The sequence below is a fragment of the Ahaetulla prasina genome, chromosome 2 (genome assembly GCF_028640845.1).
Source record: "Ahaetulla prasina isolate Xishuangbanna chromosome 2, ASM2864084v1, whole genome shotgun sequence".
Classification (NCBI taxonomy): domain Eukaryota; kingdom Metazoa; phylum Chordata; class Lepidosauria; order Squamata; family Colubridae; genus Ahaetulla; species Ahaetulla prasina.
Window position 1 is genome coordinate 126,159,820 of NC_080540.1, and position 26,198 is coordinate 126,186,017.

A 26,198-nucleotide genomic window follows, 5' to 3' on the forward strand; every position below is an offset into this window, starting at 1 on the left:
GGGCCATAATATCCAGCCGTGTGTATAAGGTCACAGTGGTTGCACAATTGCATTTCTACCTTCAAAGCCCACACCCGGAGCCCTTTGGACAGTAAGGCCAATTTGCGCTGGAGGGGGGGGGGATATCTGCAGGAGCAGCCCAAGAGCCAGGCAGCCTGTCACTTCTAGGCCAGCTGCAACCGCTCAGCCTTATTGGCCCGTGGGACAAGGGAAAGTCCGACAGGCAGTTCCTTGTGCCAAGGCAACCCTGTGGCTTCTGGCCAAGACCGAGGAGGAAGAAAGCCTCTCCAGCAGGGAGCAAAGAAGTGCTGCAGTCCTCCCTGGTTAGCAAGCAGATGGGCGAGATTCTCTCTTGTCATTCGGCCGAAGACTGAAGTCAGCAGAACAGAAGAGCAAATAGAAACTGACTTTTTAAAAAAAACAAACACGGTTTGAAAGCCAGACTGACTGGAGGAGTAAGTCCGATTGGAGGGCTTCATATGTTCTAGCCAAAAGAAAGAAAGAAAGAAAGAAAGAAAGAAAGAAAGAAAGAAAGAAAGAAAGAAAGAAAGAAAGAAAGAAAGAAAGAAAGAAAGAAGGGCAAAAGGCAGAGAAGGAGAAACGGCGGCAGCGAATTAAGCCTGAAGAAATCCGAGGACGCTGTTTAATATCGATGGATTAGTGGCTTGTTTTGTTTCAAGGAGCCGAGTTTTCCGAGCGCCTTCCGGCTGATTATTAAATGACAAGTCGAGCGAGCCGCGTTGTCCCGGAGGAAGCGCTTGCTCTGTGCCTTTAAGAGAGTCTTGCGGGGGAATTGGGTTTCTCAGTAGTCCTGCACGTGGCGGAATATATTTTTGGTTTGGCGGGGGGGGGATAGGGGTGGTGGTGGAAGAGAAATTGCGTTCCGATATTTTTTTTTTCCTGGGTCATGCTTTTGGCATCTCTCTTTTTTCGCTCATTTTCTTTCAATGGTACAAAGCTGCTTCAGCTTTGGGAGCAGAAACGTCTGATCCGCTCACGGAAATGTTGTAATCTGGAGGCACTCGCGATTGCAACCCATTGAAGAAATCCGACCGGGGACGTTTGTTTAGCTTGGTTTTGAGGAAGAGGCGAAAGGCAGCAGCAGGGAAAGCAATTAAATTCACTTCGGGACACGTGGATGCTAAATCTATTTCCCAGTCATGGACAGGGACCGGATTACAGGTGAGTGGCTGGAATAGTTTGGCTACGGCTTTGTAGACGTGGTGCCTCCTCCTGCCTTTCTCCCCATTCACCCCTCCTGTGGTTTTGGCTGTATTGGAAAAATCTAAGCACAACTCTTGTGGTCTTTCGGCAGTCCCAGATGACCTTGGTTTAGCTCTACTATCCTTTCCCTCTCCTGAATGGTGTCAAAGTAGATAGTGCTGCAGGAGTCCCACCAGGGGTGAAAGAACTATTGGGCTTCTGGATCCCATTGGTGCTTCCTTCAGCTTTTGGCTCCCCCCCCCCCTCTGCCAGAGAAAGGAAAGGAATGGACCTTTTGGAATCTCCTTGCCTGAACTTTGACAGTTTGGAGATTGGTGTGTGTGTGGGGGCTTGATGGAATATGGGAGTGGGAGGAGTGGAAAAGCCCATCCCAGCTGGTGGCTCAAGGATGGCTTTATGTCCTGGAAGTTGGCTGCTTGCTTTGTTTGCCTATGTGTTGTGGTTTAGCACTGGCTTTCATGCCAAAACTTGTGTGAAAGGCAGAAGTTCTCCCGCCTACTCCTTTGTCCTCTGGAGATGTTTATATTGCTACAGGGAGGATTGGCTGATAAACAAGAGGGGTATGGTTGCTAGGAGAGAGTAGCCTGGATATATGCATGTTCCCTGGGTAGGAAACATTATACTGCAAGGTTGCTGCCCTTGGGCCCTGTATTTCATCATCAAGTATATTTGACATGGTGCTTTTCTGCTAATGGCGTGTGCCTGAGAAACCACCGTTCTCCACAGAGGTCCACTTGCTGGAGACAAGGTGTAAATTGATTGCTAAGTAAAAGAAGCCGCTCACAATGGGCCCACTGTGTACCTGTCACCACTGTAGACACAATAACCAGCTATTGACTCTCCCTGAGAGCCTTGAAGCTACTTTGTTCATTATTTTTCAGCCCTGGACTGATGGCAGGTTTATGAGAAGTCTGTTTTTGCAATACTTTTAGTGGTTGGTATCTTTGAAAGAATCTCTGAACTGGTCTCTTGAGGTCTTAAAAATACCTTACCTGTAAACAACAGAGTTAATGGATGGAATTCATGTGACACAGCAGATAACAGCCAGAGATGTTTTGTCGCTCACATCTCATTATTTCCCTGCATTTACCACACTGCATTTAGGTGTGATCCCTCCTGTTTCACCAGCTCTATCTAGAGAATAGAATTCAGGACTTTAACCAAAATTCAACATGGCTGAGCCCATATCAGGGTCAATGCCTCAAGGGAGAGTCTGCTGCTGGTCTCTCAGTCACTAAACAACACAACCATTGTGGGAGGGAGGGAACTGCAGTAGGAGAGTTAGCCTGGATTAGCAAGAAAATAAGCCAGAAATGGCTAGAACAGCCTTGAATTCTGCCACTTAATACTGTTGAGGAAAGCTCCTGCTCTATTCTTCCGGATAAAGTCACTGCAATGATTTGTAATCAACTTACCTTTGAGATGTATTTGATGGCAGGGTAGGCAATGTTCCGTCTGTCACCCTCCAGTTTTCAAAACCTGTCTTTTTCCCTAGCATGGGTGAAAATGCAAGTTGGGAAGCCATTCAGGTCTCCTGGGCGTTGCTAACTTTGCTGGGTATTCAAACTGGAAGCACAAACCACATGTTCTAGAGGAAACCACCAAGCAAGGGTGGAGTGCAACAGTGGCAAAGGAAAAGTGAACTCAGCCCTGGTCTAATCTGGGCTCTGTGGAAGAAGAACAAAATTTGAGTTGCACATTTACATAGCTCTAACAGCAGGCTTATTGCTTAAGAGAACACTACTTTTCTTTCTGATTTAGGCAGCAGTGATATATCCAATAAACCTCTTCCATTCTCCAATATCTAATATGTCTTGGACTACAACTCTCAAAATCTCCAACTAGCATATCAGACTAAGGAAAAAAAACCTAAATTAATTAGCTACCATCCTACTTTAACTTTTCTCCCTCTTTCAAAGTACTAGGGAGAATTAAATAGTCCTATGTGGCAAATATGTCTCATATTAAATATCCTAATTTTTATTTTGTTTTTTCTATATGCTTTTATCTCCAGGAAGGGATTATAAATCCTGTTCTGCCAATTTGCAAAAGTGTAAAACTGTACAAAGTATAAATAAAGCTGTAACCATGAATGTTTCATCATTAGCAATAGCACTTAGACTTATATACCGCTTCATAGTGCTTTACAGCCCTCTGTAAGTGGTTTACAGAGTCAGCATATTGACCCCAACAATCTGGTCTTTATTTTACCGACCTCGGAAGGATGAAAGGCTGAGTCAACCTTGGAAATGGTCGGGATTGAACTCCTGGAGTGAGCAGTGAGTTAGCCCTGCAGTATTGCATTCTAACTACTACGCCACCAAGGCTCTTCATTATGACCCACACTCCACAAATGGAGTTGTTTGATAAAATACAAGGATCTGCAATAGATAGCATTTGTTTATATGACCTTCAATGACTGGCGCTTGCTTTAATTTTTCAAATGCCTTTGTGTTGATCAGATTCCATTGAAACAATAGTGCAGATGTTTCTATACCTAATCATCCACTCCATGTTTGAAAAATATCTTGAAAAATAAGAAGCATCATCAGCCATAGCTGCCCTCCAAAAAATCAAGGTACTGAGCTTGCCATCCTTTCATTAGCTGCTACTCTGGAGAGTTGTGAGAGAGAGTTATTAAGTTGAGCACCTCCTATTAGGAACCCTATTAGTATTCTACTACGTGCTTGTCTGTCAAGACTGAATCATGGATGGGATAAACGAGGAATAAGGAGATACGGAATGAGTCAGCAATCAGTAATCTTTAGTAATCTGAAGGGTAAATTAGCAATAGCAGACACGATAGGAAGTCTGAACTAGGACTAATGACAAATTAGGAGGTCTGAATAATGAATCAGCTTTGGATCTAAAAATATGCTTCAGAACAGAAGGAGCAAAAACCTCTTCTCTCAAGATCACATGACAGTTGCATTAGGTACCAAAGCAAATCTGGGGAAAAGATGTTGCTAACTTAATTGTAGATAGTTGCTTCGTTTTCTTTATGGCACATGCCATAGGACCTATTTAGAATCATGTCCTATATTCAGTCCTGCGAATCAGTAATGAGTAATTGATGTATAGGAATGTTTCGGATATTACATAATTATATTACCCAATTTATATTAAAACTGAATTTTTCTGTTCAGTAGAATCTGATGACTGATCTGGATAGCCAGAATTAATCCAGGAAAGGTATAGAAATATTTCACCAAAAAGTTCAGTTCACTGGTTCACCACACAGGGGAGCTGTATAAATAATGCACCAGCTCATAGTACTGTGACAGTAATCTCCAAAGACATTCTGAAATATTTAACAAATCATGAAGCCTTCATTCATTCATTCTTTTGCTTAGATGAACACTCAAGATGGCTAACTGAATTTAATGTCATACAAATGAAAATAAATGCTATTAATAGTGTGGTCAAATAATTGTTAAAATCTTGCTGAAAAAGAGAGAGATTTACAGATTTTTGAAATGCTTAGAGAATTGGTCCTCTAATGCTTTTCCTAGCCAGAAAGAAGGCCACGTTCTCCTAGTGCCAGATCAAACACCTTTGACAGCAGAAGTATCTTCAAAAGAGAATCTCCTTCATTACCAGGTAGATCCATATCAGGAATCGATTACACAGTCTGCTCAGTAAAGAACTACGTATTTCAGTACAGTCTTCATTTGATTCTTTTAATTTGTTAACAAGTTGAAGTTGTAGCAGGAGAGAGTTAATGCAATTGCATCTCATGTGCCCATTGTAGTCTGATTTTGAAACTTTGGGCATGATAACTCATGTCCTTTTCAATATTTCACTTTACTCTACATGGGGTGATTACTCTACGTGTCCCTGAAGACCTTGACCATCATACAGAAGCTTCAACTGGCACAAGTAGTCCATATGGTAATGGAAAGATCCAAAATTTCTCCTGTAACATGCCACTTTGGGAACTACATTGGTTGCCACCTAGTCTCCCAGTGCAATTAAGATGCTGGCTGTCACCTCTAAAGCTCTTAGTGGCTTAGGGCCTAGATATATATATGTTAAATTCTCCATATTAAAATTGACCACCCATGGAGATCAGGAAGAGAGGGTTTGCTGAGGGTCCCTTTAAGAAAATGGCATTGGGTTCTGGGGAGTAAACCTACTTGGTGATGGCCTTCCATTTATGGAACAGCTTACTTCTGGACATCTAGTCCTCTTTACATTATTAAGCTTTCAAAGGACTGTAAAGACTTGACCCTTCAGAAATGATTTTGGAGATGTAGAAATTTAGTTTACCCAGTGAGTGAAATAGTCATGGTAGATTGCTTAGCGTTTCATAAGTTAAATGTTTTTAATGCTATATTTTAGTGTTTGTTAGCTATAAATAATTTTGTACAATTTCACACTCCAATTTTTTTTTTACAAGTTAACCCCATATAGAGCATATTACAGTAGGGAAGTCAGGATGTAACCAACACAAAGATCACTGTCACCAAATATTCATTTGGGAAAGGTCACAGCTGGCACCCCAGACTCTATTATTTTACTCAATTTGTATAGCCGCCCATCTCAAGCCAGTGACTCTGGGTGGTGAACAGTCATAAAACAAAGCAGTTAAAATACAATCCAAAAAAAAAAAAAAGAAATTAAATATAAATAGCAGCCAAGAGATATTATAATCCGTCAGTCTCAAGATAGCCGGGATACTCTCTCTACAACTTCCACTCGCAAATCCAATACTATCTGAGAAACAAGGAACTCCCAGTTTGTGAACTTGCTCTTTTAAGGGAAGTGCAGTCTTGTGCAACTGGTAAACAAGCACAAACCTGTAAGAGAGAGATTCAGTGTCTCCCTGTTTCATTTAGTATGGTTATTTGAGACTGAGACATAGTTTTTGATATTGACATATAGAAAACAGTGTCCACTCCCTGGCAGCGTTGGCTTTTTTGCTCTGAACGAGAGACATAGTAAGTGACCAAAGCAAATTGCAAATGAAGTATGACCTTCCTGGCCATAAGATGGCCCAGATGTGGCTCCAAAGATTAATCTTGTATTGCAGCGCCTTTATCATCTTTATCACCCATCTCCTCCCACTTATGACTGTAACTTTGTTGCTTGTATCCTTACAATTTATATTGATTGTTTCCTAATATGATTTGATTGCTTATTTGTACCCTATGACTATCATTAAGTGTTGAACCTTATGATTCTTGATGAATGTATCTTTTCTTTTATGTACACTGAGAGCATATGCACCAAAGACAAATTCCTTGTGTGCCCAATCACACTTGGCCAATAAACAGTTCTTTTCTGTTCTGTTCTGTTCTATTCTAATCTAGTCTAGTCTAGTCTAACTTGAAAGAGTGCCCTACAAATCACTGCAGAGGCACTTTCATTTTATATGCTTTGCTCTTCCATTTTTTTAAAGACAGAATAGAATAGAATAGAATAGAATAGAATAGAATAGAATAGAATAGAATAGAATAGAATAGAATAGAATAGAATAGAATTTTTTTATTGGCCAAGTGTGATTGGACACACAAGGAATTTGTCTTGGTGTATACGCTCTCAGTGTACATAAAAGAAAAGATACATTCATCAAGAATTCTAAAGTACAACACTTAATGGTAGTCATAGGGTACAAATAAGCAAAAAAGAAACAATATCAATATAAATCATAAGGATACAAGCAACAAAGTTACAGTCATATAGTCATAATTGGAAGGAGATAGGTGACAAGGATGATGAGAAAATTAATAGTAGTGCAGATTTAGTAATAGTTTAACAGTGTTGAGGGAATTTTTTAGCAGAGTGATGATGTTTGGGGAAAAACTGTTCTTGTGTCTCGTTGTTCTGGTGTGCAGTGCTCTATAACGTCGTTTTGAGGGTAGGAGTTGAAACAGTTTATGTCCAGGATGTGAGGGATCTGCAAATATTTTCACGGCCCTCTTCTTGATTCGTGCAGTATACAGGTCCTCAATGGAAGGCAGGTTGATAGCCATTGGTTTTTCTGCAGTTCTAATTATTATCTGAAGTCTGAGTCTGTGTCTTAAAGACTGTATGGCCTTTGGGATGGTGAGCTTGGAAAGGACAAAATCAAATCGGAAGCAAACCAAAGGTTTGGGTTTGTTTGTCCTTTCTGTGATATTTCAGAGACCAGGACAAATTAAGGCATATGGTGTGCTACAGAGCTACTGTGATGTATTTCTGACTTTCTCATTTTCAAACTCTGCCTCTCTTGGTCTGAACCACTTCAAAGCATTCCTCAGTACCACTCCTGAGTCATACAATGGAGTAAGCATGTCCTGTCTACATCAGGGTTGCAAGAGAGCTTTTATTTTAAAGATTTTACCACTATCCCCCAATGTCATGGCACTGAAGAACCTAATGGGTATTTACCTATTTTCATAAGAACCACAGGCTCTCTAGGGTTTGAGAAGTGGTGTAACAGAGCAACTAAAGCATTGACTAAAATATTGGACTTGGAATCTTGGAACTTTTAGAACTTAATACTGGATACACTTCTATAATGTGAAGAACTAATGATTGCAGGCTACTGTATGCCAGATTTTTTTTAAATTCAGAAATGTTAATGTTAATTATACAATTGGTGTTTATTTAATAAGCAGCGGTTTAGTACTAGCCACTAGAATAACTTGCAGCATCTTTGCCAACAACTCTCTAGTTCTACTCAGCTTCTCCCTATGAAGAGATCTTGTGTGAAAGTTGAGCTGTCTGGCTTTGCCCCGTGACCTTTGCCCCGTGATTTCAGCAGAAACTTTGAAAGTAATTCTTATGCCTATTCAGCTCTGCAGGGGTCTATCCATTTAATGTTGATCTTAAGCATGGAGGATTGCACCTTCCATAGAACAGTCTGTATCCAGACAGCTGTATTTGCCCTGAATGGATAGATGGAAATTGGAACATAGGACTCCTGGGAAAAATCTGGTCCCTGGAATTCAATTTACATGTGAAATTAATGTGCAGAAAAGCCTAATTCTACCTCTGATTGTGTGAACTATTCTGAAAATTCAAAGTTATTCAAGGGTATTGTTATATTACAGTTTCAAAGTTTTTTTTTAATCTGGAGAATGTGCTTCTCCCTCTCGCCCTTTGCTTTGTAGAAAAAACACAGGTAAAGCATTACATTTTAAAGGGTTTATTGGTTCATCAAGTTTTGCCTGTTCCTTATTTGTGATATCATAGGTTCTTAGTACTTGTGAATTGCTTTTCTGTAAAAGCACGTAATTTGTGGTAAGGTATAGGCTGATTCATCAAGACTTTTTAAAAATATGGCAGGACATGAGTGATTGCATTATGCCTTGCAGCTAGATGTGGTTGATGACCCATATTTCAGTTGTATAGATGAGATAATCTAATGACCATTTCATTGGGCACGATAGTTGCTGTCTGCATTTTCGAACTAAAGCGGTTGAGTGGAAATATTTTTTGTAGTGAAAATGATGTGTGCTTAGATTTTCGAAAAACAAATTTCTAGTAACATCAAATAATCCCATATAATTGCAAGAGATGGGTCGCCCAAGAGTTCTTCTTCTTCCTATGCAGTGGACCAGCAAAGCTAAAAGATAACTATTACAAAACTGAAGATAGAAATGCCATTGCTGGGAATATAAAAGTACTATGGAAGAGCTTTGTGGGAAAATATCAGCATTTTGGAAAACCACAGAATTTTCAGGCCTTCATTGAGACTTCGATTTTCATCATCCCCCCAATATCTTCTATACTGTATGTTACGTTCCACCTGATTTTTTGGAACAAGCATCAACCTAAATATATTCTTTATTTCCAAGAATGACCATGAGCCTAGCAGTTACCTGCAGATACTCTTTTGAAGAAAAAGATTGGCGATACCTATGGTAGACCACAGATATACTAACTTCCAATTTCTCACTAAGAAGTCCCAACAGGACTCGCTTATAGCCCTTACCTACCACCAAAATGAAGTTTTCTCCACACATTCTTGAGTCAATTGAAAAATATACTGGCATTAAATTGGCAATCCTCATTGCTGATGCCTACCCTGCCTATATCTGTTTCATATCGTTGCAGTTGTCTTTGTTTCTTCCAAAGCAGCAAAGCTTAACAAATTTTATGCCCCAGATAGTTGCTTTAGGATCTTTCCCCATTTGAATTTTAACCATGGAACAAATAGGTCCTGGCAGCAATTGTTTTCCCTATCATATCCCCACGGCGTCATCTTCACTTTATCTCAGCCCATGAGCAAGACAAGCTTTAGGTAGAACTTACCTCTTCCAGGGTTAAAGCTGAATTTACTTTCTTATTCTGGACAGATGGCAATTAAACATCACATGGCGGCCCTAACCTTAACACGGAATAACTACCATACCCTTGCAATCACGCTTTCCCTCTTCATCAAACAGTTGGGCCCTGGAGCTTGTAGAAATAAATGTTTCTGCAGAAACAGGCTTCTCTTTTTTGTGCCACCTGGACAAGCTGTGGTCATGGGAGTCTTTCCATACATAGTAAGTTCTTAAGTATGTGTTGCCCTTTTGTACTGAATGCACTGCTATAGGGGGGGGAAAAGCCTGTGCAATTGTAATTATGTCTGGAAGGGAGGGACTGAAAGAGGCATCCAAGCTATAGTGAGCTCTCCATCCTGAGCACATCACATCTGTCAAAGCTTAAATCCTTCTGCGCTGGAGCCCCAGAGTATTGAGCCAATTTGGCTCTGACTCAGACAGAGTAGCTGCCAAAGCTGAACCACAGACCTGGTGGGGATTTTTCCACACTTGGCCCTGGCCAACTGTTAGGCAAAATGAGAGAACTTCTCCCAGAGGTTGACACTGGGGAGCAGTAGCAGTAACTGCAGGCAACTCACTGGAGCTACCTAGCCACTCCGCTCCCTTTGAGGAAAAACTACACTGCATAGTTTTCCTAGGCTAGTTGGATTGACACTTTCTTATAGGATGGAGAATTTTATCCCATGCTCAGGGCTGAAGTAAATTTAATCCAGTTATCTCATTCAAGTGGAATGGAAGGAGAGACTATTTTCCTTTTGCTTCAGGAACTACTATAATGTCCTAGATTAGCCTTTCAGTGCTTGCATGCTTACTAACCTTTGAAGATGACTGCCATTTCAAAAGACGAACCTAAGCACAGTAATATTTAGAGAAAACTCCACTAAAACAGGACTCTATCATTACAATGATCATATGAACCTCTTTTAGATTTGTCCACTTTCCAGGTTTCTCCTTTATTGTTTCCAAGAAAATGTGGTCGTGGTATCTACAAAACCACCGTAGAGTTTCTGGGATCAGCTGTTTGACACAAGTAGTCCTCAACGTACGACCACAATTGAGCCCAACGTTTCTGTTGCTAAGGGAGACATTTGTTAAGTGAGTTTTGCTCCATTTTATGATCTTTCTTGCCACAGTTCTTACGTGAGTCACTGCAGTTTTAAGTTAGTAACACATTTGCTAAGTGAATCTGGCTTCCCCAGTGATTTTGCTGATCAGGAGTTTGCAAAAGTTGATCACATGACCCTGGGACACTGCAACCGGCATAAATATGAGTCAGTTACCAAGCGTCTGAATTTTGATCACACAGCCATTTGATCACACGGCCATCGGGGTGCCACAATGGTTGTAAGTGTGAAAAATAGTCATACGTTCACTTTTTTCAATGCTGTTGTAACTTTGAACTACTAAACTACTAAATGAACTGTTGTAAGTCAAGGACTACGTGTACCAGCCCTGTTTCCCTCCTACCCACCTCCCAATAGGGAACATCTAGGTTTCCTCATTTTATGCAGTTATCAGTGGACGATTTATCTTGTTAGACCTGTGATCTTTTTGTAACCAATTAAGGGCAAAGTCAACCTAATTGTGCTAAATAAACAACCCTGGTTAATTGCCTCCTGTACGCAGTTTATGGCTCCCATTGTATCCCAGATTCAAATTTACCATTTGCTTGAGCAATGGTTAGTGCAGTGAGATTTGTGTCTGACACTAACTATCTGTTATAAAGGCAACATTATTGTCACTAACGGATAATCTGAATCACAAAGACAAAGAAATATGTTTTGTCCTGATAATGCTTCACTTACATATTACTTGATAACCTGCTTTTCGGGACAGGGTGGAAGGGAAGTAGTGAAGGCATTTTTGTTCTGTTTTAAAACTGTGGTCAGATTCTGCTTGCATTGTTTCATTGTTGTTTACGGGCTGCAATCTTAGCCTATTATCTTTCTGGCCTTTTACCTGGATAAGCAAGTCTCATTGAATTTAACCGGACTTGCAGCTAGGTAAGTATGTATAGGATAGCAATCTGTCTCACAACTCTCTGGGGGTGAGTGGGTGGGTGGGGGAACCTTCCATAGATGGTTTTGTCTTGGCCAGAAAGAAAATGAGGAGAGATTGGAAGAAGTTGCATAATTAATAGGGCAGGTGATTGCTTAATTATCTGCAAGAGGCCATTCTACTTGCTCTCCTAAGAATAAACTGCACAGAGTTTAATGTAACTCATTTCTCAGAAGGCATGCCAAGTCTAATCCCCTTTGCATCCTTTGTATAGTAGAGTAGAGGAAAAAGATTATGTAAGTAGCATTCTTATTGATGTTGGAAAAGTCTTTTATGAAAGGGAGCAATGGTTTTCTTAACTTTGGCCCCCTCAACCTTGGAATATAACCCTCACAATCTTTACTAGAAATGAACAATGAAAGGTATCCCACCTTGGTGTATGAAGAAGGCTGTAAGCATGAGAAATAATTATTTTTATTTCATTTATTAAATTTGTATGCTGCCCATCTCCCTTACAAAGTGAGTTATTGGAAGGCTTGTTTGGTTATATTAATCAAGGTACCATGAGAGCTTGAAGAACAAACAAGTACTGAGGTTGGGGGGTGGGGAGAAGAACTGTGTGTGTGTGTGTGTGTGTGTGCGTGCGTGAGTGTGTGTGTGTGTGTGTGTGTGTGTGTGTGTGTGAGAGAGAGAGAGAGAGAGAGAGAGAGCAGTGAATAATATTTGGCACATGTCCCTTTTTCCTATTTTGAAATGTTGGCTTATATGTTTAATAATTCAATAGTGGAGGTGATTTGACTTCCTTCCTCCCTCCCTCCCTCCCTCCCTCCCTCCTTACTTTCTCCCTCCCTCCCTCCCTTCCTTCTTCATTTTTAATTACTAATGTTTGTCAATCAAAATATTTTCAGCAACTTTTACAAAAATGACAGATGAAGAGTCCCTGGGTTTACCGAACCAAGCAAGCAGTTGCCTAATCAAAAAGGGTTGCTAATGTGGCTCAAATTTGGGCAGTGTGACAAACCCCTGAAAGAGCAGCAGATTGCTCATTAAGCCATGGGAAAGAGAGCAGCACAAAGAACCATAGTGTAATCATGCTTTCTGTAGAAAGAAATCGAAGCTGTGAATCAAGGAAAAATGCCTTTTGCAACCTAAACAAATTACATCAATAATGTATGTTTTCTTATCTATGCTTTTCCTGCTGAGGGCATGTAAACACCAATACCTGATAAATAACTCACAGTGCGTTGCATCTGACAGTTCAGCCCCCCCCCCTCCACCCACCTACCATTTGTGGAAAAGTTCCCTGAGGTATTGCCTACACACATTTAACCTGAAGCTTTTTTTTTTTCCCTTTTCTTTCCAGCCTAGGGCAGATGTGATTTTAAAAATGGGAGTTTGCATCTGTGTGTGTTGCATGATGAATGTCATTATCAGCCTCTTGTTTTTCCTTTGTCCTTATATAGTGTTCGTGAGACTGTTCTTATAATACTGCCTTTGGCGTATGTGTGTGAGAGTTCACTAAGGGTATTTCAGGGTCTGAAGCCCTGTATTTTTCTCCCCCCATCCAACTGCAGTGCATTTGTGATGTTGGCAGCAGGATAAAGAGGGCCCATATCATGTTAACACAACGAAATGTGATTAGGTGGGAAGGAGGGGGAAGGGATCCAGGCAGGGTTCTCTATGGCCATTCCAGCCATAAGTATGTTTGCAATTATTCCTCTGCCTCCCAGGCTTTGGGGGAAGGGCAGAGAAAGCAGAAAATGGGAAATCACTGGCCGGAATCCTGGTCTAAGCCCGAGGTTTTGTAAAAATGAAAATGTATTCTGTACACCAGGTTTTGTTTTTGTTTTTGTTTTTTGTTTCAGAGTCCCGTGACTAGATATTCATGGAAAGTCCAGGTAGTCCTCCACTTAAAACCAAAATTGGGACTAGAATTTCTGATGCTAAGCAAGACAGTTGTTAAGTGAGCTATGTCTAATTTTATGACCTTTTTCCCACAGTTAGAATAGAATAGAATAGATTTTTTTTTTTATTGGCCAAGTGGGATTGGACACACAAGGAATTTGTCTTTGGTGTATACGCTCTCAGTGAACATAAAAGAAAAGATACGTTCATCAAGAATCATAAGGTACAACACTTAATGATAGTCATAGGGAACAAATAAGCAATCAAATCATATTAGGAAACGGTCAATATAAATCATAAGGATACCAGCAACAAGATTACAGTCCAGTGGTGGGTTTCAAATATTTTTACTACCGGTTCTGTGGGTGTGGCTTAATGGGCATGGCAGGGAAAGGATACTGTAAAATCTCCATTCTCACCCCAATCCAGGGGAAGGATACTGCAAAATCCCCATTTCCTCCCAATCAGCTGGGACTCAGGAGGCAGAGAATAGGTGGGAGTGGGGCCAATCAGAGGTGGTATTTACCGGTTCTCCGAACTACTCAAAATTTCCGCTACTGGTTCTCCAGAACTGGTCGGAACCTGCTGAAACTCACCTCTGTTACAGTCGTACAGTCATAAGTGGGAGGAGATGGGTGATAGGAACGATGAGAAGATTAATAGTAATGCAGACTTAATAACTAGTTTGACAGTGTTGAGGGAATTATTTGTTTAGCAGAGTGATGGCGTTCGGGGAAAAAACTGTTCTTGTGTTGAGCTGTTAAGCAGATCACTCCTCTGCAACCATTGTAAATACATGCCAGTTGCCAAGTGCCCAAATGATGACATGACCATGGAGATGCTGCAACAATTGTAAATGCGAGGATCAGTTGTAAGTCACCTTTTTCAGTGCCATTGTCACTTCAAAGGATTAGTTAAAATGGTTGTAAGTTGAAGACTGCCTGCATAGCAGGCAAGACAGCACTGATTATAACAGCCTTCTCCCATCACTGGAAGTGTTACAGTTCCCATCTTTCTAAGCCAGCATGCAACTGATGGGACTTGTGTGAATCTGGAAAACCTTCAGAGGATATTGAAAATCTTAGCATACTTTTGTTGCATCAACCTCTAGACTTGAGGTTTACTATCCTAAAGGGGTCTTTCCTGTGGTTCTTGTGTTTAGTTCACAAAAATACTGCTGTAAATTCTGGGGTATCCTATGAAAGATTTTCCCACAGCAATTTAGTTGGGTGTGAAACCCAAACCATGAAAGAAATGGCCACTCTAGGTTGCTGTGGAGTGATTGACCACTTGCGGGTAAATGCAGAGGGGAAAGTGCAGGAGACATTCATGCAAATGACTTAAAACATTTTATCACAATATGAATTTCTTTACTCAACCTCAAGTTTCCAGCTCTAAAAAATGAACACCGTGTACTTCTGTGTGCCTGTCTCCCATGCCCTTTCACCCATTACGGGAGGCTCAGACCCCAATCCCTTTCCTTTCAAAGACTGAGGGCTTCATTTTACCCTCTTGGATTTCATACTCCAGATTACATTTTGCAGAAGCAGCTGTTTCACCCAGCTCTGCCTCCATCTCTAGCTCTGCCTTCATCCTAGTCTTCTTGGTTGATCCATGCCTTGTCCTGACTATCTAATGCGACCATCCCTCCCTCTCAAGTGAGTAACAGTTTGGCTTTCAGGAAAAGTGTCCCTGGACTTTTTTAATTTCAGAATATTTCAGATGCTTGCCTTTTCAGAATTGAACTAGGCTGGAGGAAGGGCCGCTGCTGGGAACCACTTTCTAGCAAGCTAGAGAATATAAATAGTACAGTTGTGAAGTCAAGGCCAGAAACCAGAGCTGGGGAGGAAGAAGCAGGTAGAGAAGGCTAGAGAACTTCTAGATTTTCCAGGGACGGTCATCAAGGACAAGAGGAGAAATCTCTTTTCTTTCCCAGCCCATGTGGTATATGGTCCACATGATGACTCATTGCCTTAGCATGTGGTTCAGGATCACAGGCCCTTTGGGGCCTGAAGGGCATAATGGAGCACAAGAAACTTTTTATGCCCTTAGTTAGGATTGGAGGGGACTGAGTCAGTGGTGGAAAGGAAATGGCTAATCCAGCCAGACTGCATCTGAAAGGTCCATGGGTTTTTCCAGTAAGGGGGAGGACATAAGGAAAGTATAATCCATCTTTTTTGGCATTTCTGCTGACGTCCAGCTTTCTTGCCATGCTGAAGCCTGGACTTGGCCACAGAATAAAGCATGTAATTGTTTTGATTATGTTATTTAATTCATTTGATTTCTATCCCAGGACTTTCTTGTTTTTGAATCTATTCACTGGTCACTTGATACTGGTTTCTGTTTGGGGAATTGGTGGATAGGTGACCTTGGATATGTATCTTTCCACTTTCTCCTTCCCATCAGTCTTTCTCGTCCCTGATATAATAGAGTCCATTAAAATAAGGATCTAAGGGAACTTTGTGGGATGTGACCATCTTATCAGACATTGCTTTTGTCTACAATGGCCAACCAAGGTGGCTTTTGATGGGCCACAAGCAGGCCACAACTATTGTCATGATAGTAATCACTGGTAATCTTATAATCTACTCGAGTCATCTATGTTGGTGGTCACTTCCATTTTTTATGATTGCAAATACCATTGTTTAACCATATTGTATAGCATTCTAACCCCAGACAGAATTTGGAATGTCAAAGAATATTTGAACTGGCTCATAGATACTAGAATGAAAATATTCAATCCAATACTGAGGTTTCTCATGTTATTCTTTAGGATCATCAATAAATGGGTCACAGAGTGTCAAGAGTTCACTTTGGTGTCTTGACTCATGCACCTTTGGCAAACACTTTTAAATCCCAGGGCCTCTTCTGGCCTGTGGACAAAGCACAGTGTGTTTCACATGTACTCAACAGACATGGCTTTGTGTTCACTATACCAGAAGATTAAAACATCTCTTTGCCTATTTATTTTACAAATATGGTAAGAAAAACTAGAAACTTTTATGTTCTTTCCGATTTTTTTATTGGAACTGTGTACAGATGTATATTACTGAATGGAAGAGTTATTTTGGAAATGCCCTTTCTTCCCTGGATGTAGATGTGGGTCAAAGTCAGAGAAAATCACTTCTCATGGTTTGTTTTCTGGCCATAGGGGACCACCTGTATCATTAGGTGGCCAATGGGAGCTGAAGATGGCAGGGTAACGTTGAATAGCTGGGCTTTATGTTCCATATGAAATGAGTATTGACCTGTCACACAGCCAGTGTTGAAGTTGGAGTCAATGGCCAATTGAGCTGGTTTGTGGAATGAAAATGGTAGAAGGGGATGTCTTTTCCTTCTTCAAGCTGGAAAAGCCTTGGGCTGAATGACATCATTCAGGGTGCTCATAGCTTCAGAGTCTGCACTGTGCATGAAAGTTATGAAAGAATGCTTGGCAGCACCCCGTAGAGAAATTATAAAGTGAAAGCTAGGCTGGGGAAAAACAAAAAATTGATGGTTTAACCATCATTTGAATAATTGAAACAGTTATCTCTCTTGCAGTGTTGGGCATGCTGGACTCAGAGTAGTAGAAATGGAAGCAGTTTTACAATTGTGAAAAAAAATGAACCCTGTTTCTAGAATCAGGACTGCACAGTCTCTCTGTCTCTCCATGCACACACATCTCCTGCATCTCATAATCTCTAAGGTTTTCCCTTCCTTGAAGGTAAGCAAAAAAGCTACATCATGAGCCGTCCAGTGGAATTACCTGTGTTTGACTGAGGATTGCCTCTTTAAGTTGGACTGATCATTTTTTCCTTTCTAACTGATAAGGCAATAATTACTGAGCAATGCCAGAATCTGTTGACTGCTTAGCCTTTTGCTCTGAGGAACAACATCAAGAGTTTCCTTTGGTCATCCTGAAGTACTCTACACTTGCAGGAGAGACTTAGATTAGCTTTCCTGCAGGTGGTACTTTCCAGATGCATTGTCAAAAAAATCATATTATTCCCAGGTATGTTTGAAGAGCAGTTGGGTGAGAGAGTCTGCTTTATGCTGTCAAGACCATTCCGCTAATGTTTGGCTGATCCTATGGGTTAGTTTGAGTTAATCTTGCCTTTTGGGGGCTATAATGTTGCATCTTTGTTAACAGCACAGAAGTGAATTCAATTGCTCCTGTCCTCTGTTAGCCAATAGCGCTGAGATTTTTTAGTGGCCACCCCTACTCCAATATTAACTCACTCAGCTTAGCTACCGAAAAGTCAGAGAAGGTCAGGTACACGCTATCGGTCTGCTGTCAACAGCAGCAACAAAGGTCTGATCATGAGAGGGGAGAAACCCAATGGCCTCAAGTTGTGAAGCTGGGTCAGAGAAAGTCAGAACTGAAATGTCATTTTTAATGCGTTTCTTCCTCCCTTCTTGACCTTTCCCATCCTTCTCATCTCTTTTTCTGATGTTACCAGGCTTATTGTCATTAACGCTGCCGAGACCTTTCTGAAGATAGACAAAGAACTACACATTATACTCTTATACACTGGAAGGGTGTAAGGAAGGAGGATGGTGACTTGGTTCGTCAGAGCACCCAGGCGCTTTCCAGGAAGTGGTTTAAGGGAGGAAAGTGCGCTCTCTTTGGAAGGCACGAGAGGCGCTAGTGCATTCTTCTCAGCTGCTGCTTTGCTCCTGAAGCCAGTGGGAGACTGCGATGCCCGCAGTTACCCTGGATGGGAATAAGCAGGGAGCGGCTCCAGCAATTATTCGTTCATAGTAATAAGGGGATTAAGATGCAGCCAGGCTAATTGCAGGGCAATTGTGAGTATAATTGGAGTAATGTATGCAAATCCTTTTGAAAACTTGATGATCTAGATGAAATATCAGTCTGCAGTCTTGTTCAGCATTAATTTAGGAGCCTATTGTGCATATTACACTCTTGTACTGCCAAATATACATACTAGGGGTTTTTTTTTTTTTAAGATAAAGAAATATGTGTTGATGGAGTGTGTTGATGGAGTGGGGCCGGTTTAGCTCACACTGGTAAAGCCTGTTATTAAGAACACAGTAGCCTGCAATTACTGCAGGTTCGAGCCCGGCCCAAGGTTGACTCAGCCTTCCATCCTTTATAAGGTAGGTAAAATGAGGACCCAGATTGTTGGGGGGGCAATAAGTTGACTTTGTAAAAAAAAATATACAAATAGAATGAGACTATTGCCTTATACACTGTAAGCCGCCCTGAGTCTTGGAGAAGATATAAATAAAAAAAAAAAAAAAAAAAAAAAAATTACTGTCAAGGCAGTGGCACTCAGCTGAATTGTGCAATGGGACCACTCCCTCTTGGTGAACTATCTCCTCCACTAAGTAAGTAGAAAGTTATGTCCTGGTCCCCTGTTTTGCATGTATAGTGGTATGTGCGAATGTGCGTACTTGTGCAGGTAGTCCTTGACTTATAAATTAACAGTTCATTTAGTGACAGTTCAAAGTTACAATGGCACTGGAAAAAAAAAGGGATTTATGACCATTTTTCACACTTATGACCATTGCAGCATCCAAATGATCACATAATCAAAATTCAGATTCTTGGCAACTGACTTGTATTTATAATAGTTGCTGGGTCATCTGATCACAAGCAAAGTCAATGGGGAAGCCAGATTCACTTAACAACCGTGTTACTAACTTAACAAGTGCAGTGATTCACTTAACAACTGTGGCAAAAAAAGTTGTAAAATCGGGCAAAAGGGACTTAACATTTTTTTCACTTAGCAACATACATTTTTGGGCTCAATTGTGATCATAAGTCGAGGACTACCTGTATAGAAGTCTTTACCATCTCAGATGCTTTTATATAATGTGAGATATTGTTAATTTCTGGTTAGGTGAAATATATTTCACTTAACCTGCAAAGAGCTAGGTGCTATGAAACAGCCATAGTATTTTGAAATTATATTGGAAAAATAAGGAGCATTATTCTTGCATCCTTCATTCTGTTATGTTAGTATGTTTTCCACTAGGTGGCAGTATTTGCTTTTCAGTTAAATCCCATATTGCAAATTGGGCATCTCAGGGAAATGGCTTCTGCTGGGCCTTTTTGTTAATAAAATTTTATGTGCTTTATGGCTCTGTCTCCCCCCCCCCTCCCCTCCATGGGAGCTATGGAATGCAGCTAGCTTTCGAAATGCGAAATATTTAGGATGGGAGCAAGGGCTGCGCAAGCGACACGTAAGCTAGAAAAACAAGAAAAACCAAGTGCTTTTCTGTAGGATCAGTGCAACAAGCATCGTATGGCACCTCACAATTTGCTGGATGCTGAAATATGAACCAAAAATAGGCAAAGCAGCTTCAAAGCTCTTTGCACAGAAACCTTGTACCATCTTATCCTGGAGTTTCAATTTCTGAATCCCTTTAAATACTCTCATTACTCCTCAGCTGTGGGTTTGTTTACATATCCCTAGTAAAGAGCAGGGAGGATTAGAGGCCTGCAGACATAGAAAAGAAGCAGAGAATTAGGGAGGATTAAAATGGAGAATTCCACAAGGGGGGAAAAAGGGAAAACGACTGCTTGGTAATCAGACACTTTTTCATGCATAAACTTTTCCAGCTCACCTTGCTTTATTAAAAAAACCTCTGAAAGCTGAATGTCGGATATCCAGGTGGCAGCGCTGAAATGAACCAGATGTGTGATCACTATACATCTGCCTGGACATAATTTTTTTATCGGATTTTCTTCAGATTTGCCCAGACTTTTCCTGGTCTACAATGCTTCCCAGACAAGGGAAATATAGACTCCATAGATTTAAGTTCCTCAAGTAGTACTACCAAGTGCCTCTGAAGTATTCTCAAAGCTGGGGTTACATGCAGAGGTAAGAAAAATCACAGACAGCCTTAATCGTAACTTTCATAAAGTTAGGAAAAGACAACATCAGATGGATGCCAGAGAGTTTGTTTGCTATGCTAGTCTTCCTAACTCTCGATTAACTCTGGATGCAGGATTGCAATCTTGGTTGAAATAAACAAGCATGCCTTCTGATTTTCTACTAACTTGAAAAAAAATAATCATGTGAATATTCATTGCATGGAAGAATTCAAAATACACACAAATCCAGGTTGTGTGGTTTAGGCCTAACTTCCTGAGTAAATTTCTTTAAAGTCTATAAAGTTATTTGTTGTAGGCCTCTCCATTTTATACCCATAGACTTCAAGAGGAAATGCAAGTGGTTTGAATGCAATGTATTAAGCCCATTTCCGATCTCTGAGATGCTAGCAGCATTTTGGGGCTTTCAGTAATGACTATGCACTCACTGAAATGATGACCACAGTCTCCATCATCCCCAGTGTAGCCAGGGCTGAAAGGAAAGGAGTTGGCTGATGAAGCTGGAATGTGCAAATGTTTGTGGACATGTGTTTCACCATATACTGGGGCAGAGAGGGGGGGAAAAAAACACAAGCAGTCTAGGCTTCAATTAAGCAGAATTGTTGCCAAACCATCCCTGCATCTGGACCTTCCACAACTTTATCGTGATTTAGAGTCTGCATATAAAGCACTGAATAGTGTGTATTTGTTTATTATGATTGCTAAAACAAAATTGTAGAACCAAAACTATGTAATTTCCTCTGGATGAAGTCATTGTTTTCACCAGGGAGAATCCAACAAAGGGAAAGGAACAATTTTTCATTTCTGCTCAGATGATCTCTAACATTGTGGACTGATCTATATCTTTAATTTTGACTTTACTGGAGCTTTCAACAGCAACATGATTTGTGTTTGCTTTTTAATGGTATCCAAATGCTTTTGGGGGAAGCTTGGCCTGTCCACTCCGAGAGGCTGGCGACAGCTCCTGCTACTGCTGCTCCATTCAAAGCTGGACGAAAGGAAATGGAATGGACAATATGTTCATCAATTTGACCTTCTTCCTCTCTGGGTTTTTTGCCTTGGAATGATGGAAAGGTTGTTGCAGAAACTCATGTTATTTCTATTCATTTTTACTCTAAGCTGGGATAGGCAACTATGGCTTCTTTACGAGCTATGGACTTCAACTCCCAGAAGCATGGCTGGCTCAGGAATTCTGGGAGTTGAAGTCCGCAGGCCGTAAAGGGGCCATAGTTGCCCTCCCCTGCTCTAAGCAGCCTTAGGGAATCTCCATGGCCTCAACATTATAAGATTTTTGTGTAAAACATAAGAGTGTGGACTTTTTATAGTTGTGCCGTGGACAGAATTTCAACCACTGTAATGCCAAATATATATTAAGGGAAGCTGGATTGGAAGAAGATGAGTGCAGTTCTAAAATTGGAAAAAGACACATCAAACCTTCATTATGCTGACGATGCTCCCCTGGTAGCTGAAAATGCCAAAGAATTTGGAAGCCATAGTACTAAAGGTCAAAAAGTACAGTGAAGAACATAGAACTAAAATTAAAATATAAAGAAACCAAACTAATGACAACGGTTAGAACTACCAGCCTTAGAAATGAAAAGAGACCAAAGTGGTCTATAGTTTCTATATCTTGTAGGATCGAGAACCAATAGCAAAGAAACAGATAAAAAGAAATGCCACAGACTACCACTTAGAAGTGGTCCTTCAGGCAAGAAGAAATATTTTTTGGGGAAAAAAATATTCAAATGCTGTGATATGTCTATACCTATAAAGACCAAAATCATGCAAGCCATGGTATTCCCTGTAGCACCCTATGGAACTGAGAGAAGCAGGATAGGAAAAATATTGGTGCCTTTGAACTTTGCTGTTGGAGAAAGCTCCTGAGAATATCATGGATAGCTAAGACAACAAACAAATGAGTCATCGAACAAGCCAACCCAAAATTCTTATATGAAGTGCAAATGTCCAAGCTCAAATTTTTTCACTTCAGACACATTATGTAAAGACCCAGGTCTCTGGAAGAGGCTCTAAGTCTGGGAAAGAGTTAGGGTTAAGAGTTGTATATTGACAATGGCACCATTGGAAAACTTGAAAAAACAGGTTAGAGCAGGGGTGTCAAACTTGCATCATCATGCCATCGTCATGTGACACATCGTGACTTTTTCCCCTTCACTAAACCGGGCATGGGCATGGTCAGCGTGTGACACATCCGGCCCGGGGGCACAAGTTTGACACCCCTGGGTTAGAGCATCATGGGGAAAACCAGTATATAGTATGTGGTCATTATGAGTTGAAAAAAGTTAATTGTACCTATTAAAGGTGTCGGACCCTTGTCCTGCTTTACACCTAGCCACTTTTTGCAAATGGTATATATTTCTAATTCTAAATGGCCAAGCTTTTCTCTTGGAAGTATAATCAGCTCTCCTAACATTCAACTCCAGAAACTCTTTAACTAGAAAGCAACATTTTAGACAGAAAATTGTGCAGAGTCGGTTTATTCAATGTTCAAATTGCACAGGACACCAAAAGCTTGCACAGTATAGCAAGCAGGAGAGACAATAACTACATCTATACCTAATGATCCACACATTAGCTGATTCACACATTAGCTACATTCGCATTTTGACAGCTTGACATGCAGGTTTGCCGTCTGAAGTTTTCCCAGTACCTGGTGGACTAGGGGTATGTGGTCTTCCATGGTTTCAATGTAGATGAGGACATCGTTCAAGTAGACAAGGACCCCCTTATAGAGGTGTTCGTGCAGTACATACAATAATTATGAGGCCTGGTTCACCTATCATAGTAAATCAAATTATAGCTTAATAATGCACTAATTAAATATGTGCAATTAAAATGCATATTCTAGCACTTTAAAATGTAAGGCAAAGATGTGGAAGAATCATAGTCTGCATCCTCAGGAGTAAAGGAGTGAAGAACTGTGTGAAGAGACTAGTCATAAATTATTTCTTGAGTGTTTTCAGTACAAACCAAGTTCTATGTATTGAGTCTCCCTTCTGCCTTTCTGCAAGAGGCTTATAATTTCAAGGGTAGGTGATTATTTTATCAAGCAGTACTGTTTGTGCTTGGCAGCGCCTTTGCCTAAAACAAAACTATTTGATGACTTTACACACTGAGGAGTACCTGGTGATCTTACAAAAAGAATAAGACGAAACCTGTTGATGGCAATCTGTTGGAAAGGAAAACCCAGGGCTAACTCATTTTCCATTACTTCAGGCAAGATCTCTTTGGAAGCCATCAGCCAGTGCTCCGATTTCTTAGGCTAATGTAAATGACAGACCCACGTCTCTGTTCCTCCCACTGGCCAGATGTGCCAGGAGCTCCATGTATCTTCAAAGACAGGCAGCCTTAGAGATAGAAGCCAGTTCAACTTTTAATGGATCCTCCAGAACTGAGGCAGTTTCTGTAGATGGTGAAAAGTTTGCAGAGAACTGGATAAAAGCTCCTTGGACTATCTCCCATCTGTTCTCCCCTCCCCTTTTCATGGCTGCATTTCTCAGCAAAGAGCATCTCAAGTTAGCCTCATGCTTTTATCATCAGTCTTTATTAAACTGCTGTTAGTTACACAAATTGCTCAGTTTTTCCCCTCTCCCCATGTGTCATCAAGATATATATGCCTGACCTGCCAGAAGGGTACAATACTTATCCAGCATTCCTCTTTTTTTATGGGCAAGACTCTGGTTTAATCTCATGTGAGAATTGCCAGAGGGATATCCAGTTCATATCATTTTTACCTCTGAAATCTGGGTCCCAGCCACTCATCTGATTGCTGTCCTGGAAAACATCTTAACTGGAAGTAAAACTGTTCTGGATCACACATGATATCAGTCAGAGCCTAGGTCCATAAAAGGAAAACAGGAAACTGCTTTAAAGAAACATTTCACTCTAATAGCTTGGTGCTCTCCAGGCATACGAGGTTGCTGGGTCCAAGAATAATTTATTTAGCATATGGTGGTATGAACTAGCAACATAAATTAACAGTTCAGACAGATTAGTAGAATCCCATATCCACATATAAATGTTAGAAAGATCTATGTTCAAATATCAATGTCTTACCATTGAAGCACAGCATTGTTTATATTTTTTTTAAAAAAATCAGATACTGGACCAGTATATATCCTCCACTTACAGCCAATCACAATGTGATCTACAGTTTGACATGGGACCCTGCACTACAGTCACACTAAGGGGAAGATACTATATTCCATTTATAGAGTCCCGGCAAACACCGTGTATAGTGCGAATCTTATTCAGGATTGTCCATTGCTGATGTGGTAGTTCATCTGGGGTCATTTACTTTTTTTATCTGGGGTCATTTACTTTTTTTTCTTTAGCCGGGACCATAATCCACAAGAAGCCTGCTAATTATGGATTCTGGGAGATTTAATTCAGTATTTGAAAGAGTATGAGTTGAGGAATACTGGATTGTAAATCTTGCTGAAGATTTCAAGAGGTTGATCCAATTTGAGGGAATTATTTTGCAGGAAACCTTATCCAAGAAGCCAGGCGCTTTTCTCTTATGTCTATATTTGGCATTATTTAGAAAATCTGGCCTTTTGCAAGAGTTATGTAACTGGTCCAGGATTTTGTTTTTTACGGGCTAAGTGGAAAGTCTGGGTGGTGAGGGAGAGAGGGTGGCTTCCAAGTGCAGAAAGTGACGCTCTGGATAGGAGCAGTGTGACTACAGAGGCTCTGATCGGAGAGTAAGGTCCTGTTTCCTTGGCATGTGGAGAGTTTTGAATTCCTTAAATGAATATCTTCGGTCTTGGAGCTTTCAATATACAAAAAACATTTAAGCATGAGTAGACACAGATGATTCAGTCTGGCTCCACCTCGGATACACTTTAATAAATCTGATGTAGAAGTCAAATCAGGAAAAAAGGAGGAATGTAGCTCTTAATTAGAATGAAAAGACTTTTCTTATCCAGTTCATGATTTCAAGGCAAATGTCATTTAGGCCATTTGGTAGTATCCATATATTCTGCATAGTTATAAGACAGGAGGGCATCCCATGAGAAGTGAGCCTACATGCATGCACTTATTTAATGTGGGGGGGGGGGAAGAAAACTATAAAATAAGCAACACGACAATAATCATACAACATATGTTGATTTAATTATATACCAGTGTCCATGAAATCAAGTACTTTGAATGGTATTCCATTCATGAGCCACGATGGCGCAATGGTTAGAGTGCAGTACTGCAGGCTACTTCTGCTGATCACCGGCTGCCAGCAGTTTGGCAGATCAAATCTCACCAGGCTCAAGGTTGACTCATCCTTCCTTCCAAGGTGGGAAAAATGAGGAACCAGATTGTTAGGGGCAATATGCTGACTCTGTAAACCACTTAGAGAGGACTGTAAAGCACTATAAAGTGGCATATAAGTCCTATGTGCTACTGCTATTGCTATTCCTTCAAGCGGAAGAAATTATATGTTCCTGAAATGAGGGCTTGCAGATAAGGGAACTGTCTCAGTCATGACCTGATGACACACATCTTGTCACCTTGATGCAGTCTCAGTTTGCCATGGATTTATTGAGGTGGATGGTTGACCAATGAGGGAGCAGAAAAACCAGAACTCCAGCCAGTACCTCCCTCTGTTTCATTGTTTCCTTTTGATGTTTATTTTCAACCAAGAAAAGAAGGGAATGTCAAAGCTTTGTCTTGAAGATCAAGAGGATGGTAGAAGGCAATATAGCATCTTGGCTTACGGAGTAAAGAGAATTCCAGTAGCCAAAAGTTGGAATAAAAGTTGTATAATGTATTAATAGAAATAGACTCAAAAACTGAATTGGTTAAGGATTGTATGATTAAGTGGGCACAAAATTTTCAGCAACCAATAATGTTGGAAACTTGGGAAAGAATTTGGGTGAGGAATGTTAAATTTACACAAGCGCAAAATATGAGAGAAAATTTTTATAAGATGTTTTATAGATGGCATTTAGACCCCCAAAAGTTGT

At 40.6% G+C, this 26,198-nt stretch overlaps 1 protein-coding gene and 1 long non-coding RNA gene across 3 annotated transcripts in view; one reads left to right on the top strand and one right to left on the bottom strand.

Moving 5' to 3' along the window:
• LOC131193640 (uncharacterized) overlaps nucleotides 1–3,054 on the bottom strand; it is a 64,361-nt gene extending 61,307 nt beyond the window's left edge. The window contains exon 1 of the long non-coding RNA XR_009153973.1: nucleotides 2,640–3,054. This is a non-coding gene — a long non-coding RNA (uncharacterized LOC131193640). The remainder of the gene's footprint in view (nucleotides 1–2,639) is intronic.
• Nucleotides 1–26,198, top strand: part of SEPTIN9 (septin 9) — a 296,825-nt gene that overhangs the window by 85,207 nt on the left and 185,420 nt on the right. The window contains exon 1 of one of the 2 annotated variants that reach the window (XM_058174064.1): nucleotides 310–1,182. The exons of the other annotated variant lie outside the window; for it this stretch is intronic. Within the exon in view, the coding sequence (XP_058030047.1) occupies nucleotides 1,161–1,182 (22 nt within the window). The 5' untranslated portion in view covers nucleotides 310–1,160. Of the gene's footprint in view, nucleotides 1–309; nucleotides 1,183–26,198 lie in introns of those variants that run through there. 2 annotated transcript variants of the gene reach the window in all.